The sequence below is a fragment of the Nyctibius grandis genome, chromosome 18 (assembly GCF_013368605.1).
Source record: "Nyctibius grandis isolate bNycGra1 chromosome 18, bNycGra1.pri, whole genome shotgun sequence".
NCBI lineage: Eukaryota > Metazoa > Chordata > Aves > Nyctibiiformes > Nyctibiidae > Nyctibius > Nyctibius grandis.
The window spans coordinates 3,208,116-3,225,985 of record NC_090675.1 but is presented as its reverse complement, the minus strand read 5'-3'; the positions used below and the strand labels follow the sequence as shown (position 1 = coordinate 3,225,985).

General features: G+C 41.7%; 1 protein-coding gene across 2 annotated transcripts in view; it reads left to right on the top strand.

Moving 5' to 3' along the window:
- The window catches only part of CUX1 (cut like homeobox 1), a 276,370-nt gene that overhangs the window by 225,993 nt on the left and 32,507 nt on the right, over nucleotides 1-17,870 (top strand). The window contains exons 21-23 of one of the 2 annotated variants that reach the window (XM_068415820.1): nucleotides 2,972-3,274; nucleotides 7,701-7,889; nucleotides 12,761-13,025. The exons of the other annotated variant lie outside the window; for it this stretch is intronic. Of the exons in view, the coding sequence (XP_068271921.1) occupies nucleotides 2,972-3,274; nucleotides 7,701-7,889; nucleotides 12,761-13,025 (757 nt within the window). The remainder of the gene's footprint in view (nucleotides 1-2,971; nucleotides 3,275-7,700; nucleotides 7,890-12,760; nucleotides 13,026-17,870) is intronic. 2 annotated transcript variants of the gene reach the window in all.

Genomic DNA, 17,870 nt, shown 5'->3' with positions numbered 1-17,870 from the left:
CTGATGGAAAGCAAAATGCAACAGCCCTTTGGTATAGCAAAGTTTATCTGGAATTTATTAAAGTAACTTCATCAATAAATGGTGGTCATGGGGTTTGCAGGTTGTGCATGATGGGATACCCACAGCCTACTGTGATGCAGTTTTACACTTGTATTGACAAAATAATCTCTTCCTCACTGAAAGCAAATGTGAACATCACTTATGCTCTCATAAGAAATTGGATCGGTCTTAAGTCAGTGCTATTCTTCAGTGAAGTTTGGGGTTAAAAAAGCAGAACACATTTTAAAGAAATAAGCTTTCAATGTATTATTTTCATTGGAAATATTCACTTGCTACTTTTGAAATCTTAATATGTATTTTTCAGTTGTCCTGAATTTGTTTCTTTGTCCTATGAGGAACTTGAGAGAAATGAATACAGCCAAATTATTTCATAAAACGTGGGAAATGGCTGTGGATTGACAGTTAAATCTGTAACAGTGAATGCATTCAATTTTCCCCTTTGTTCTGTCAGCAGTCACTTGTACTCTAAATGTCTGTTTAATTTTTTAAGTAGATTAACGGGAAATGTTTGCATTATTTGATTATTCAATTGACTTTTCCAAATAATGGATCTTTTCCTGAAATATTTATGTGATCTTGAAAATGTTTTTCCATAAGGGAAAAATACTAAAAATGAAGGGGGAACATATTTTGAGTTATTTGTAGTATATGCGCATAATGCCTCATCTGAAATCACTGTACACTTGCCTTTCGTTGGGGGAGAAAAAAGGCAGTTTGTCATCTGTACTGCCTTCCAAAATTAGACTCGGATAATCCTACCTTTTTGAGTAAATAAGCAGCAGATTGGTCTTAAAAATGAAATTCAAGTAAGCTCTTGCTATATGATATAAAAAATAAATAAGCTAATATGTGAGCAACATAGAGCATTTCAGTGATAGATGATAATATAGATTACCTTTGTTGTTTACATAATTAGGCTGGGCAGGGAAAGGAGAGGGAGAGAGAAGCATTAGTAAACGCTTTTGTTTAGTCCTGTGCGGTTGGGGTTTTTTATTTTGAATTTTTTCTGCACTCCGTGTGCGCGTGTGGTTTGCAGTGCACGGATGAGGAATAGTATAGGAAATTTGCAGCTGCTCTAGTTATTCAGTAAGATTTGTATAAGCTGGCACAAGGGACAAAATTAGAGGGAACTTGAACGAGTGCCGTGCAGTTTATTAGCTAGGCAGCCATAATTTTGACCTTGCTGTGGGTTAAAGGACACAGACCTGAGAAGAAATCTGTTTATCATGTAGGGAATTCATGCCATCCCTGACAGTGTACAGTGAACAAGATGGATGATCTGCCAAATTGGTCCCTCGCATGGGTGAATCAGGGCAAATTTACAGTACAATTCCTTTGCTGCTCCTGATACAAAAATAACATTTGCTGGGTTTTATATTCAGTTGTATGACGACCTAGGGCGAACAGAGAAAAGAAATAAGATTTGTAGGATCCCTGTTGCCTTAAAGATTTATACACACCTTGCTTTCCTTTTATGTCTGCCTCTTTTGCATCTTTCACAAAACACGAAGGAAAAAGTCCAGTTGCTTGGTTTGATAGAGCAACTTCATGTGTCAGGGAACCTCTCTTAAATGCAGCATCGTGAGAGGTTCTATTACCTTGAACACGATTATACTGTGCACCCTGCTTCATTTGAATTTACTTATGTAGTGTTTTCCTTTAGTATTTAGGATATGTTTCCGTGCTACACAAGCTGCGTGTTCTGTAATGATGTGACAGTATTCTGGATAACAAACAAACAAGCTTGAAAAATAGTGCAATTTGCTGTTAGCCATCGCCGTGGTAGTGGCAGGACCTGACCCTGCAGCATGAGCTGCTCTCGTGGTAGTGTTGCAGGGCTCAGGAAAACAGAATTCTGTTGGAGGGACTGAGTTTCTGACAAAGACTGGCCTCATCCTTGTACAATTGAGAGCGTTGTAAGCTTCCTCCAGAGATCTTGAGAAGAATCCACTGATGTATGAATGTGAGATACATGCGATTAACCACGTCGAGTCATGAGATGTGAGACAGCAAGGAGGAGGAAGCAGTTCCACAAAAGTGTGAAAGAACTGTGAATGGAGAAATCAAATGAGCTCTTTATCTTTTGAAGGGAATTGTTCTTCTAAACCACATTATCTACGTGTTGTTGCTTTAAAAGATGTTTAGACTGTTCCCTTAGGTGTCTGCATAAACTCAGTTGGTACATTCCGTTAGAGATAAATGTGAATTTATTAGGAGAAAACAACATTTTATACAGAACCTATTGTTGTTGGCAAATTAACAGATTCAGAAAGCTTTCTTTTAAACAAGGTGTCACAATAACAGATTTGGCTGTCTCCTGATCCACTAGCTATCTTTAGGTTGGATTCTCAAACACGTTAATTAATACAACATAATTACAAACTGTATTTTAATCTTGTTATTTCTGGGCAAAGAGAAGTGCAAAAATCTGATGTGAGTCAATATTAAATCAGTAACACTCTCAAAATAAAAAGTTTTATCAGTTATAGAAAATCCCTCATTGACACTACAAAATAGTGGCTAAGTGAGTTTCTTGCAAGTCACAGAAGGAGGCTTAAACCAGTCTGTCATGGTAGATTAAAGAGCATTCTTATACAAAAATGTTGTGGAAAGCACAACTATGAGATTTCCTGACCAAGGAAATTTCTTGCAACCTTACAGACTATTGCACTTCATTTTCCCCTACTTTTTATTTGTATTTGTACATCTTGTCTTTGTAAGAAAGCAGAGCTGACTCAAGATAAAATTAGAAAATAATTCTGTTTTTAAAATGTCATAACAAGTAGCATTTTGCATACTTAGGCATTTCTTTAAGTAGGTAGAATATAAATGAGAAGGAAAGTTAAATATCCTGCAATCCAAACGTTACAATTATGCTAAAGTGGGGACTTCTTTCTTTTTTTGATTACAGAAAGCACTCCAAAGACTTCTGCCAGTTGCAGTCCTGCTCCTGAATCTCCTATGAGTTCCAGTGAATCAGTGAAAAGCCTGACTGAATTGGTACAGCAACCCTGTCCCGCCATAGAGACAAGTAAGGATGGCAAATCCCAAGAATCCAGCGAGCCGCCTGCTTCTGAATCCCAATCTACAACACCTTTGCCACTGTCGGGCCACTCGGCACTCAGCATTCAAGAACTGGTTGCTATGTCCCCGGAGCTGGATACGTATGGCATTACGAAAAGGGTCAAAGAAGTGCTAACGGACAACAATCTTGGTAAATCGCTTTACTCTCATTTCTTGACTGGAAATAAAATGAAAGTTCATGCTTTTATTTTTAAGCTGTATTTCAGTAGATGTTTATGAGAATACTTGGGTTTGACTCTGGCCTAAGCTTTAATCTGTTAAAAAATAATTTTATTTTCTTTTAAACCAGTAGAAAAATCCTTTCAGATTGTCACGTTCTACTTAAAATGTCATCATACACTTGCTCTTCTTAAGCTTTGCTCCTGGCTCACCAGCCAGATACTGCTCCCACCTCCCTAAATACAGTCCAGCAGGCTGTCAAGATGACCAAAACCCCAAAGCCAGTGAGATCTCCCCTTGAGAAATGCTGTTTTCCCCATGCTTATAGATTCAAGGCCCCAACATTTCAGGCATAGGTGAAGTAGAGGAGTCCAGCATGATTGGAGAGGGAGGTGCATCACAAGTAAAAGCATAGCCTACCTGTAGAGCTAGGAGGGTAGATTCAGACTCAGCTGAGGTTTAGATGAACTGGTAGATATATGTATGGGGCCATTCAGTTATTTTGCTTAGAGATGTGCAAAGCTAAGGCTGCTTTTGCTCACAGATGAGTTTTTGGGTGTTGATTTAAGTGTAATGTTGACATGGAACAGTCAAAGGGAATAACCTGATCCAAGTATGGGAAATCCACGCTTAATACTGCCACTATGCCTCTAAATCACTAGTTGTTCTTACGTGTTTAACACTTGCTTCCCTCACAAGGCACTGGGAAACCTTTAGGAGTCCTTTGAAGTCTCTAGCAGGATTGCAGTAAGGCTACCCCAGCGTAACCTGCACGTGCTTCTGGGGCTTAGCATGGGATTCGTCTCACCTGCCTTTAGATGTTCAAAATAAATGTCTAAGGTGGTTGGGATGAATCACTCACCAAAAGTACTGGTTTCTCTCCATTCACTATAGATGGGACCAAAAAGATAAGTTTAGATTTAGACTGCTGATGATACTTAAGTGAGAAGAATTCCATACATAGCCTCTGAACATTATGACTGTATAAGTAAAAACTCCTTTATTTTAGTATGTAAGGAAGCCTTTTTTTGGCTAGACACAGAATAATGGGTTATTATCTTAGATTATTTTTTTTAAAGGGGAAAAATACTGGGATGGGGGAGGTTGCAAGTTCTCATTTAACATAATTTGGGAAAAAAAGAAAACCATGGACACAGCCTGCATGAGAGTGTGTTCCACTGAACCCAGCAGAATTACTTGCTCGTGCACGTTGGCATGGGCAGATTGTGGTTGCTTGTTCAGTGGAGATAATCCAGAGATAAAGCCCCAAGTCACGGTACGGGTTTGCAGGTTCGAGCCCCTAGTTTTTGGGCAAGATACTGTTGAGTGCTGTACCTGCTCTGGTGTTCCAGAGAGGTTTGAAAAAGTATTTTTGTTTACATTTGCTTTGATGCCATTTTTACTTAGTCTTTTTTATTTCCCATGGTTTTTGTTTTCCTACAGTGTGGCTGACAAGCCTAAAAAGCAGCAGAAGAGCCAGGAAATGTGCCCCAAACTCTGCATTAGGTGTGGAACCAGTTTCAATGTCTCCTTTTGCGCCCTCAGTGTGCTAGTGCACCAGATTGACTCGGTGCACAGGTTTCTCTGTTTTAGGCCACAGGGCCTTGTGAACCTGTCTTAGGCAACTGGTGGTGGCTCAGTTGTTCCAGTATCATCGGCCAGTAAAGATCATGGTTGTACAAAACCACTCAAAGATGTGTTTGGCGGGTCTCTCCTCCCATGCCTTGTAGCATTCACTCAGTAGTCACCATTTTAGCAAACGATGCTGGCAGCGTTAACACTGAGATGTCACTGGTATTCCTAGTCCCAAATGTCATAGTATTATCAGTGATGCCCTGTTGGGCAACATGTAACTTCGATACAGAGGGAAGGGAACACAGGGAGCTATTGGAAGGTTGCAATGGGTGGGGATTTTGCAGAAAGAGCCAGGTCTAACCAGGAAACCAGCATAATTTACAGAAGGTTTTGTCCATGAGGAGCTACATCAGTGGGAACAGGTGTGAAGAATATTAGGGAAAAAGATGGGAAGAATTAGCAGGAGTTTTAGGAAACCTATGCTTAAAAATATTTCAGTTATTAATAGCTCTCTGATGAAGATGGAGTGTGATACTCCTGCACTACCTCCTGAGAATGATTTCTTAACACATTCCCCATTAGCTTGGGAGTCTTTCAGGTGTTTTATCCTGTCCTGCCATATCCTGGGATAAAATAAATGACACAAACATCTTTAACTTTGTCCTTAACACCTAGAGAACATGATGTTACCTCCTTCCACGTTTGCAATTTTAATTTTTAGGCTGTTTGAGACTGTCCTTCTGCAGCATTGCTAGTACCTGCTCTGGGCTGTGGGTTTCTGACCTTTTTGCTGATTTGTGCCGGTATTCCTGTTTGTGTGGCTACACAATAAACCGGACCAGTTGGTCTGAGTGAAAAGTGGCCGTTTTATTCTTGGTAGGTTGGTTTGTCTCGGATCAGTTCGCTGCTCGGGTTTACTGTGCAGCCGCACGGGCGGTTGCAGTGGCCGCGCTGGCACTGCACAGCGGCTGTCGGAGGTCTGGCGGCCGCTGGAAGAAATGCTGCTCCCATTGCAGCCTGGGCACAGCCTGGGGTTAGAAACGGGGGGGAGCCTTAAAGGAAAGTTATTTACAAAGGCAAATTAAAAGATCTTTAAAGTAGCTGTCTCATCTTGCGAGTAGCTGGCAGGTTTAAAGGTAAATGAATAAGGCCTTACTGTTTTTTTTAAATACAAACAGGGGTAGGTTAACTCGGCAGTACGCATGGTCTGAAATTGGCCCTGAATTACTTCTTTTGTCTGATTTTCCTGATATTGAGGGTAGTTGAAAATTACTTAGGAACTGAAGTGAATTCTGAATTTAGGTTTCTGTTCAGTCTGTAAGAACCATTTTCAGGGTTAGTTTTAGAGCTTATTAGCAGACTCTGTCATGTTAGCCCTGTCCTCATTTTCCCCTTTCCATCTTTCATTATCTCTGCTGCTTCCTCTGAAAGCTTTCCAGACCCACCTGCCCCATGCACTGAGTGGGACATTCTGCAGCTTCTGACTGGTCCCACATTCCCTCCTCTCCCCCTACAAACGAAACAAATGGCCAGGCCAAAGGTTTTGGGGTGTTTTTAAAGAGGAGGAGGAGATTAATGGAATTAAGCACACAGGAGGGGTTTATGGAGTAGATATTTTCCACAACCTGTTTGTGACAGGATCAGATGGAGCTGTGAAGGCAAGAGCTGATGGTGCTTTTGCAAGTGTGGGCATGTCCTGCAGAGCTGTAGGAGCACAAGCCCCCACACATCTGCATTGTCCCCTTGGGATCTGTTCGTTGACACTAACTAAGACTGCTGGAATTGCTGGGAAGTGAAGGAAAAGCATTCTGCTCTGTGTTAGTGAGGGCATTCCAAAGCTACGGATCAGACACGAGACCCTGAGGCCTAAACTTGGTCGATATGGAAAGATCTTTGGGTTACCTTGAAAATACATGATAGCTGCACTTCTGTCGGAGATCACCAGTGATGACTCAGATGACTTCGGGCTCTGTCTTGTAACAAAAGCTGTTGCATATCAAGGCAGTTTAGCTTAGGAAGAACACCGAAGTGAAGGGTTTTAGAAAACCAGCTGTATGACTGGGTTTGAGCTGCACAGGCATTTTCCACAGTCCTTGCTAAGTTAGATGTTACCCACTTAAAACTAGTGTTACTCATGCACATGCAGATGCCATACATTGAAAAGCACATGCGGTTTTTACCTTGCTAGACAATAGCATTTTGAAAGAGAACTAAAATAAAGTATTCTTAACTACAGGTACTGTAGAGGCTGTAAAAAAAAGCTGTTGTATTGTAAAATGTGATTATCTCTAGTTGGTAAGACACAGTTAGAACACCACAGATAGTACAACACAGAAAATACGTACACGTGTCTTTGAGGACACCTACGTGACCGTTGCTGAACGGTGCGTTGCATCGGTCTTGGTTCATTGATTGCTTGAAATGTTTGGATTGCCCTGTTGGAACAAAGCTGTTGCACTACCCTCCTGCATAAGAGCTGAGTAGCCTCACTGCTCTCACTAGTTGCCTGCTTAGCTAAAAGTTCAGTTTATTTTTAATCTCATTAATTTTATTTTTTGCACACTGTTTCACTGTAAGGTCCTGGTCCCCAAAGGTGTTGAGCTCCCTCTTTGCCACAGTCAGATCCTAAGGATTAAACTAAAGTTCAGTATTTACACTTTTAATGGGGGGAGAGCTTTTATTCTTCTAATTGTTTCTTTTGGGGTTTCAAGCAATTCTAAAGTAAGAATAATTGACGAATGATCTCGTAGACGTGTTCTGTCTTTTTAGTTAGCCTCATCTCTTAGCTGAATGAATTCATGCGCTTTTCAATTTCGTATTAGGTCAGCGTTTGTTTGGGGAGACAATCCTAGGGCTAACACAAGGCTCTGTCTCAGACCTGCTGGCTCGCCCGAAGCCCTGGCACAAGCTGAGTTTGAAGGGACGGGAACCCTTTGTCCGCATGCAGCTGTGGCTGAACGATCCCAACAATGTGGAGAAGCTGATGGATATGAAACGAATGGAGAAAAAAGGTAACTCGGAGCAGACTGCTGACTCATGTTTTCTGTTATTTCCAAGATGACCATGTCTTTTATAGTTCTCCATAAATAGTATAGAGGCAGCATTGATCCAGTATTATTAAGGTTATGCAAAAGGACTTCATGATAGCTTTTTCATAGCTTTATTTGATGCTAGCTCAAGCAGATCCATCTCAGACAAACAAAAAAAAACCCCACCGAACAAAAAACCAACCCCAAACACTGAATATTCACCAGCTGTTGTGAAATCATTGCTGTAGTCTCCTATAGATTATAATTACTGAGGCCCTGGTGTATCACTGATAACTTCCCTTACCAAATGAGAAATGTGAGTTTGGGAGCTGGCTTTGGGTTATTAGTTAATAGTGCTGCAGCTGGTCACAGATGTTGTGCTGAAAGAACTGTGCATTGATTCCTGAGAGAGCTTCTTGCTGGTCCTGCACTGATGGTCGCTAGAAGGAAAGAAAAATCCAGTCTTTATAAAAGGAATACTTGAGAATAATTAAATTTGTAGCCTTTCTAGGGGTGGGGGAAGGTGATTGTGTTAATACACGCTCGCATAAAACAGCTAGGTCATGAGCATGTACCTGTGAGAGATCTAAGTTGTTACTGGGTATCTTAGTAGGGAGTATATCCTGAAAATTTATCCTACTCTCTATATTTTAAATTCATTACTAAAAAACTGGTTATTCAGAGCCCTGTTTTTAGTACATTCGTGTGAATTTACAAGAGAGACTCTTAGGCAGCCATTATCAGCAGTTAACTAATTAATGATATATACATCTCTCGAGCTCTCTCTTAATGATATTAGTACAGACAGCATTAATCGTGTGCACTGAAAGTGCTGCTGTTGACTGATGTCCTGAAAGCGTTAACACATTTGATCAAGAACTTTGTGATTAAATGAAAAATTGCAGTGAACGGGCTTCTGGGAAAATTCTAGTCTTGCATGCTTTTAAGAAGAAATTCAAATCCTTGTCATAGTAACCAGTATAATATAATGCAGTGCAGTATCTTATCGCAAATTGTGTGTGATCTTCCACGAGGAGTAAAATCCACTTGGGTTTCCCACTTACAACTGTAAACCAAAGGGAGCCATGATGGTTTTTGCTGTATTAGAAATATGGCAGAAATAAAATTGTCAACTAGCTGTATTTTTATAGCCTCAAAGAGAATATTGCCCATAATGCAGGAAAATAAAATAAAAATAATTTAAAAGTAGTACTGACAATATCCTCTCAAAACTATTTTCCAAACTGGATTTTTATCAAATACTGTGCAATACATATGCTCTGTAGATGGCACCTGAATAGAGATAAGGCTATAAATCATTTGAGTCTCTGTACTGAGCTCCTGAACTGTGTAAGTGCTGTCCTCGTAGCAGAGCACTCTAAAGTGAATTCAACCCTGTATTTTCTGCAAAATCCTTTCATGCAGGTAAGAATCCTGTGGTTTAACCTTTCAAATTGCTCTAGAGCCACATTAAGAATTTAACTTTCCCTTCAGCTAATGTCATTTAAAGAACAATGCAACTGTATCTGCTACCAGTGAAACATTATTATCAATTATTTCTCTGCCACATTTTATTAAGGGAGTAAATTAATAATTATGATAAAGGTGAGCTGCATATATCTTTTTTTTCTGTTCTGCCAGTCTGAAGTTTGTGCTATAAATGTCCATTTTAAGAGGTTCTGAAAATTTGCAGCGTACATTAACTAACCTCTTTGGGGGAAGCTGGGGCTCACGCTCACTAGGCTGAGACACTCTGCACCACCTTTCCTGCCTTGGAAGAGTTCATTCCTCTTTGTTATAACCTCCTGGCGTGTGTGCTGCTGGTAACGTCACACTCCTCACTGAACAGTGCTGAAACCTGCTGTCAGGAGAAAATTTAATTCCCTTTATTTCCCCATTATTTCGCTTTTTAATAATCTTATTCAATACCGCATAAGATAAAAATTATATTAAAAGGGGCTCTGTTTTACCTCAGTGGGCAGCCGCTAGTTCTGCAATAGTGGCTGCTGTGTCTGTAGCTGAGCATGTGCTGGGGAGTCTTCCCAGAGGGACACAGTGATGCTGGGCTGGCAACAGCAGGGGAAGAAGAGGTGGTAAAACTCAGGGGATAGAGCTGGCCTTGACAAGTTGGTCTCAGAACCAGATCTAGACCTTTGCCCAAATTACACTTGGGGTTTTCTTTTTTATAGGTCTCCTGAGAAGTGGAGACTGATCATAGACAAAAATCAGACTTCTCCAAGAATCAAGTGTGTTTGTGACTTGGATTGCAGTTTGAGCCTTGCTGTCACTGCAGATGTGCTGAATGATCTCCTTATGCTGACTACACGCAGCCCATATGTTTAAAATAAGAATTAAAAAGGAAAAGCTTTTATAAACGTCATCTAAAGTTTCCAGAGAGCACCATTAAAGCCTAAAGCTTAGGTGCTAGTTCCGCACATGGCGAAGTGCCAGGATTGTGCCTTTGGCCCGATGGAAATTTGTTCTGATAATATATTATCCTCCAGAAAAACAATTGGTTATGACAGAACAGTGGGACATGCTCTGTATTTTTATGTTAAGGAAATATGTGCATTTATATCATTTGTTCCATTCACATGAGAGAGACCCACATAAGCTATTGCAACTGTAGTGATCCCAGTGTGAGGTTACAAAAGCAGAGGCAGGCACAGGGCATGAAATTTTTCCCAAGCTATCACGGCTCCGTGTTGTCCGTAGGAGTCTAAAGATGGGAGCTCTGACCTGCCAGAAGTGCCGTCCTTTGGAGAGCAGAGAAAGCAGAGATTCAGGGCATCCTGATGCATGGGTGTCTCACGTTAACTCAGTCACCTGATCAAATTCCAGAAACTCCAGTTAGAGAGAGCCTAAACAGCTTTTACACCTTACATGTGAGGTTCTGTTTTGTCTCATGGCCTCCTTAAGCTGCTGCGTGTTGGTGAAGTGATAGATGCTGTCTGTCTTTCAGCCCTCGTAGTTGTGCTATCAAAGGAGACAAGGGAACCTTGTGTATAGTTTGCGTGTCAGTGCAAGTTTGAAATAACACCTAGGAGTCTTTGAGATTAAAGACCTTATATAAATGTGAGATTACGTTGCTGGAATGATTAATTCCATGGATGAAGGTTGTAACAGTTCCTGGAAGGCTGCAAAAATAAGGCAAATAGGTCACCTTGAAATACTGCATTTACCCATGGTCACTTTGCAGTTTTACATCTGGTTGGAGCAACTTAAATAGGTGATTTTTTTAAATGAAGTTTATTAAAAAAAAAACACCTTTGCTTTTTTTTTTTTTTTGGTTATTTCAAAAGCGTGCAGGACTGTAACATGGCAGAGTGATGGATCATGAGCAACTCACATTCTGTTCCATATCAGTGATCTTACACAGTAGGCAATCCACAGGTAATCTGTCATATTCAGGAAAAACAAAATGAGGCCCATGCAGATACCCCCAAAGGTTACAGAGTATGTTCAAAATTCACTTCGATGATAGTAAGACAGTGTAAAAGACACAAGACCCACTGGACGTACCACCATGTAGAGGATAGGATGCTGAAACCCACTGGAGGGAGAAAACCTAGCCAGTCCTGGAGGGAGCTCTGCCAGAAGCTTGTGTGAGAGGGGCTTTCAACATTTCACTTTATTTGACTGCATTCAATTTTTATTCTTTCTGCACCCTCAGCCTAAAGGCAGAGCTGTAGGGAGGGAGAAATTTATTTTTTGAAGAATTTGGTTGCTGGCCGGCGTGACGTGCCCCACATTGGTCCCTGGATCTGATCGGAGCTCCTGGCTGTTGGAGGTTTAGTGCCTGCTAGATTGATGTCAGGCTGGTGTAATCTGGACTTTAATAGCCGAGGTTATCAAATTGCAGCTCTTTGATACCTAAACTCTTAAATATCTAGAAGGTATTTAACAGGCCATTAAATATTTTATTGACAAGATTCATCTATGTTTGCCATTTTCAGCCTCCTCATTAGCAATGCTTGTGCATGATACTGCCAGGTGCAGTAAATCCCACCTCTCTTTGCCCAGTGTAAATCAATCAAGTCAGTGACAGCGTTTGCTGGGACTCTTTCCTTGCAGAATTTGCCAGGATAATTCAGTCCCTGTTGGGGAGGAGTCAGTGGTGCTATCACAGGCTTCTGCCATCAGCCTCACTGAGCTCCATCAGTGCAGCAAGAGCTTTCTTAAAAGTATATGCGTTTTTGAAAGAGCCTTGCACAGGGGAGGAGGATGCTGTGGGCTGTTATTCTTTCATAACCTGTCGCCACTGTAGTGAAGATCTGTAGGAAAAAGCAGCAGACGCCTGACGGGTTGTTCAGCCCATCGCTGGGATCTCCGGGCTCCGGGCGCCATCGTGTGTTGGAGACGTGGCTGAGGCTGTGGCTGTCTTCAGCTGCCACAGTCGTGTTTTTAATTCAGAGACCTTAAGTGTTAGAGAAACCTTAGTGCACACCTTAAGTGTTTAAGAACCAAAAGCATTGAAGCTGAAATGAAATGCAACTGTCCTGATCAGGTGCTTCTGTGGAAGTTCGCCACTCTTGAAGGAGTGAATTTGAAACAAGTCGTGTTAGCTGAACCCTGTTATTCATGTCCCATGTTCATTGCAAAAGCAGAAAACTCTGGCAGTTTTCCAGGTGATTTACCCTCTTTTCTTTCCCTTTTCTTCTTTTTCTGCCTCTTGCATCCTCTCCACATTGGCTTTCCTCTGATCTCTGATGATGCCCCTTCCTTTGTGTTCTCTCCGAATAGCCCCTCCATTCGTGTACAGCCTGTCATCTTCACTCGCATCCACAGCTCGTGTATTCATTGATTTTGCATTTGTATTCAGCTGGGGCTGATCTGATGCACTTCTCTTTCAGCCTACATGAAACGGCGACACAGCTCTGTTAGCGACAGTCAGTCCTGTGAGTCCTCATCCGCTGGAATCGACTACAGCCAGGGAGCCAGCCCGCAGCCACAGCACCAGCTGAAGAAGCCCCGGGTGGTGCTGGCACCAGAAGAGAAGGAAGCTCTGAAACGAGCCTACCAGCAAAAGCCATACCCATCACCAAAAACCATTGAGGAACTCGCTACGCAGCTCAACTTGAAAACCAGCACCGTGATCAACTGGTTCCACAATTACAGGTATGAGATCTCCCGGGAGCCCTACTCATAAAGGATTTATTTTATTTCCTTTGGCAGGGTGCTGCTCTGCTTCAGCAGACTCTGCTTCTGCTAGCATGGAGCAGTTGTACAAAATGAACAGTTTTGACAGCAGGGAGGTTCTGACTAACAGTAATGCTAATGCTCCAGACTAATTTTAAGTCATCCCTGAGGAACAGCAATATTCTAGTATTGATGTAAGTAGTGCTTTTAAACAGAAAGTCTCGCTTTTGGAGTGGGCGTTGATTTAGAGATGTCCACTAATGAATATTTATAAATCCCATTGCAGTAAGCAAGACTGCGGTTTCTTACTTTTATATGCACGCTCACACAGACATATACTCACATGTATGTACACGCATATAGGTGTGTGTTATGCCAGGGTCACTTGGTGGGGGGTGCTTGGAAGTGTCCTCTGCTGGATGGCATCAGAATTGCACTGCTTTCATCGTATATTTTTCCCACATAAGAGCAAAAAAGAGGATTTTGGTTTAGGTCTTAAGGCACTGAGCTCTGAAAATAGGCACAGTGTGTGCTGTATTTCTGGGAAGCTCCGCAGTCATGAAGGAGAGAGAACCAATAACCCTGAAGTCAGATGTGGCCACAGATTTGTTTCATTGTTACGATTAAATCATGGAGTCCGGCTGAAGTGAAATAAGATGTTGGTCTGCTTAGTTCCTTTCCCGTGTTAGAAGGAACCTTCTCCACGTTTGAAACATTGAAGTAGGTTTTGGCCTAGAGACACCAATAAAAGCAAACAATGCTGGAATGGCGTATAAGAATTATAAGGATTTGAATAAACATGTTATCACCTGTGCTTGGGAATCTTAATTAGTGCAGCAGACTTTTTCTCCAAGAAATTTGTGCTAGTGCATATTGAACAGGTACAGGTAAGATACCAGATTTAATACTATTCTGCCCCTTCACTCGGAGCCAGTAGTGTTCCTAATTAGTCCAGATTGCTAGACTTGTTTGTTTTTAGAAACTGCTAACATTTAAAGGGTATTTTCCACTTTGGCCCTTCTCAGCTTATAACAGGGAAGTTGCTGAAGCAGAAGCAGCACAGTTTAATGACATATCTCAGAAATATTATGCACAATAGTAAAATAATGTTTATAGTAAACAATATCAAATTTTAAAATTATAACCAACTAGTAATCCTATTTACACTGAATTTCATTGACTTGAATTTGCTACAGATGCAGCCTCTTTCACTGCTCAGAGTTTTCCAAATGCAGGCCTCCCTTCCAATTCCCACTTCTAGGCAATTATACACGAGTTGGAGGAATGCCTATGAAAATATGTTCCCTTCGGCCTGACAGCAAAATGTGCTGTTCTCACTTAGGCAGATGAGTGCAGGAGCACTGGTGGCATGTGTCATCTTCCTCATTATCATGAGATCTCCTGTTCAGGCATGCAGCGAGAAAGCGTGACAAGTCATGATTGATCAGCGTGTTTAGCCACACCAAGCTATACGCTAATGTAGACTAGGTGCTGACAGTTGTATACAAAATAAAAAATGTATAAACAAGCCTCATGGCACTGAGTGATCTGGACCTGCTCCCAGATGTGCTGCTGAGTCTCCAGGACTTTAAAGAGGTGTTTCAAGCCTGTTCGGAGCCCTGGGTGCTCTGAGCGGTTGCCACCACTGAAAAGTCAAAACACGTGCCTGTTCTTTTCCTCTGTGTAATAAGTTTTGTAGCTTTCATGCATGAAGTACACTTAAATCATTTTCAGGACATTGCAGAAAAGGTACAAGTTACAGGATCTGACTGTTCTGCAGCTCCTGTATTATAGGAAATGGGTAGTCTTTCCCCTCTTCATCTTCTCCAGGCCACACTTAACTTTATTTATCTCTTTTATACTCTCCCTCTGCCATTTCTTTTCCAAACTGAAGAGTCTTCATACAGAACCAGTTCCACACCTCGGACCATATAAATTTTTCTTTCAAGTAAATTCAGGTGAGGCAGGGTACAGATTTGGACAAGTTTGTCTTTCTGTCTCTTGGGAATCGGGTTGGAATGATGCTTTTCCTTCAGGATTCAGCCCAAACCTCACTTTCCAAAGGTGGTTGCTACAGCAGGACCTACCTCTATATCCACCAAATGGGAAGTCAGCACTGGCTTTTCTGCAGCAAAAGAAACTTAAAAAAAATCCTCGGCAGGCAAAGAAATAATTCACTTCAGGCTATAAATAGGTATAAAGGATTTTGAGATGTCTACAGACTTCTCCAAGTCTATGGCTTTGCATCCATACCAATCACATAGCTCTCAGAACATAAGAATATGCCTTGCTTTGCATTAGTGAAGCACATATACAGGAGCTATCAGAGTCTGAGGCTTTGTTGTCTTAAGAACTGTACAGGAGAGTAGGAAGTGGGGATTTCTATCCCACTTCACATGTGGAAACTGGCACAGAAGCTCGGTATGGTCATAGAGGTGATACTACAGAAGCATCAGGAATTAAACCAAACTTTCTTGAATTGTAATCAAGTGCTCTTGGATCCTAAATTTCATTGCCGTTACTGTGGGCATATTTTTTCAATGAACGGTAGCATTATGCTTGATGAGATGAGTTCCTAGAGTTGTGTGAAGGCTTGTACAGGGAACTTCAATATATACCCCAGGAGGTCTCTGATATTTGGAGTTACGCTGATGAATGGCAACAGGATGTGTTGATGTTGAGGCCAACACCTTCCACCGAGACGAACGCTCTCTGGAATTTCCTAGCTGCTGTCACTAGTTCTTTACTGTAGGGATTTAATTACTATGTTAATCAGGAGCCAGACTAGATTCTGGAAGCAATATATTGGGTGTGAATTCCAGGGATTTCCACAGACATCAGACCTGTATTCTGTAGGGCCGTGGTCAGATACTCAGTGAGCATGTCCTCATTCAGTATCTTGCTGGAGCTGAGGTATTTTAAATGCCATGCAGGCACAAAGCTCTTACCCGTTTCCTCTCCTGACTTGGAGAATGTTACAGAAGCAGCGTGTTCTGGATCAATGTCCATGCAGGGAGATTATAGGCATAAATAGAGCCTGATAATCGATGTTGCAGGATGCATGCAATTAATGGTAATAGAAAATTAATGCTTGCACCTGTGGTCTTCTGTTAGGTGAATAATATTCTCCTAGGGAAAATTACAGACCCCCTAAATCCTTCAGAAGTGTAGAGTCAGCAAGTACTGCTGAAGTACTCTGTTGCATTTCAAGTAAGTCAATAATATCGTTAGCTTCAAAAGCAGTATTCAGATGGTATTCTGCATTTATCCTAATTTTTTTCCATTGTGTGCTGTCTTCCATAGCACATTTAGAGAAGAATGAAAAATTCATACGGCTGTCAGCATTGAGACAGCATTTCACTTGTGGTTTGCAAAACCCTTAACAGTTTTCCCTGGCTAAAACCAAAAGTGTTACCTTCACTCTGAAAGATAAAGTTTTGCTAAACTCTTGCTGTGTCTGTAGTCTCGTTCCTGACCACAGGAACCTCTTGGTTGCAGATTAGGACCTGAACAGCAGTCACAACCTCTCCTACTGACAGAGCAGTACAGAGACAGAGTTGCCCTAGACCTTAAGATTTTTTTCATAAACTGTTCTGTCCTTGTGAGGATATTGGAAGCTCCTAAACAGAGAAGGAAGAGGGAGGAAGGACCAAGTTAAATGGCAAAGACAGTGTTTGGGATATTATTGCACGCTGCAAGTAACAGGAGGCACAAGGTGGCACACCAGGCAATTCTAACCACCCATGGAGTGCATTAATTCCCTTGAAATGCACTGCTTGCCTTGTCACTATTCATGTTCTGAAATCGATTTTTTTAAATAAAAAATGAGGCAGAAGTCAGACTAGCTCATAGACTGACAACCTGTCAAAAGGCTCTGCTTCCCCGGAGCGGTTTCAGAACAGCAGACTTCATTTCATCTTCGTTTCTCCTTGGTGTCCAGGAGAACATTAACGGGGTCATCCAGATTTTTTCCTTGTTTGTTTTTTGTTTAGGCAAATTGTGGCTTATTTCTAGTAGAAATCTGAACTGTTTTGTATTAACAAGCCATTTTCTTCTGGATCTACTAGAAATGTTATTCGTATTTTTAAAATCATCTGTTTTCTGGTCCAGTGTACTGTAAAGTTTCACCTTCCTGATGTCAAACTTTTAGTGGGAATGGGAGACTGCAGCGCCTTTCATCTCTGTCCCTTAAACCATGTCCAGTGCTGTAAAAATTGAGGATACAATTATGAATGTTAGTTAATTTAAACTTGGAAAAAAAGGGAGGATGATCTGTCATTGGCTTTCACCAATCATTTTAGTGCAACTTGATTATCTGCATAAAGTTTATATTTTTGCTTTGTTCCATAATGCCTGCTGTGGCTACTAGAAGGGGCAGTCATCAATGTTAGATTCACAATAAATACACAAAATCCTGGTTGAAGTCAGAAGGGTCAGTCTCAACACTGAGCACTGCAGCAGTTACCAGAAGTGGCTGCTCTGCTCACAGTCCCGGCTGCGGCCGCCTGCCCTCCCGCTGCGCCACGGAGGAGCCCCGCGGCGGCCTGGGGTTTGCAGCCTGCATCCCTTCTAGCACGACAGGCTTCGCAGCGGGCGTGTGGCCAGGGATAATGAAATTAAGAGCATCATGACGATATGTCATGTTTTTCCAAGTGCCTTTTCAGTCAGTCCTTCAGGATTGAGGGTGTGAGCGCTCCCCCTGACCCGGCTTGGCGCAGCTGTCCCGTAGCCAAGGCAAAATGGCGTCTTACAAAAGGGCGTGTTGCGTGGCCTATGTGGTGGAGCAGGATGGCTCCGAGTGACCCCCAGCAGACTCACCATCCC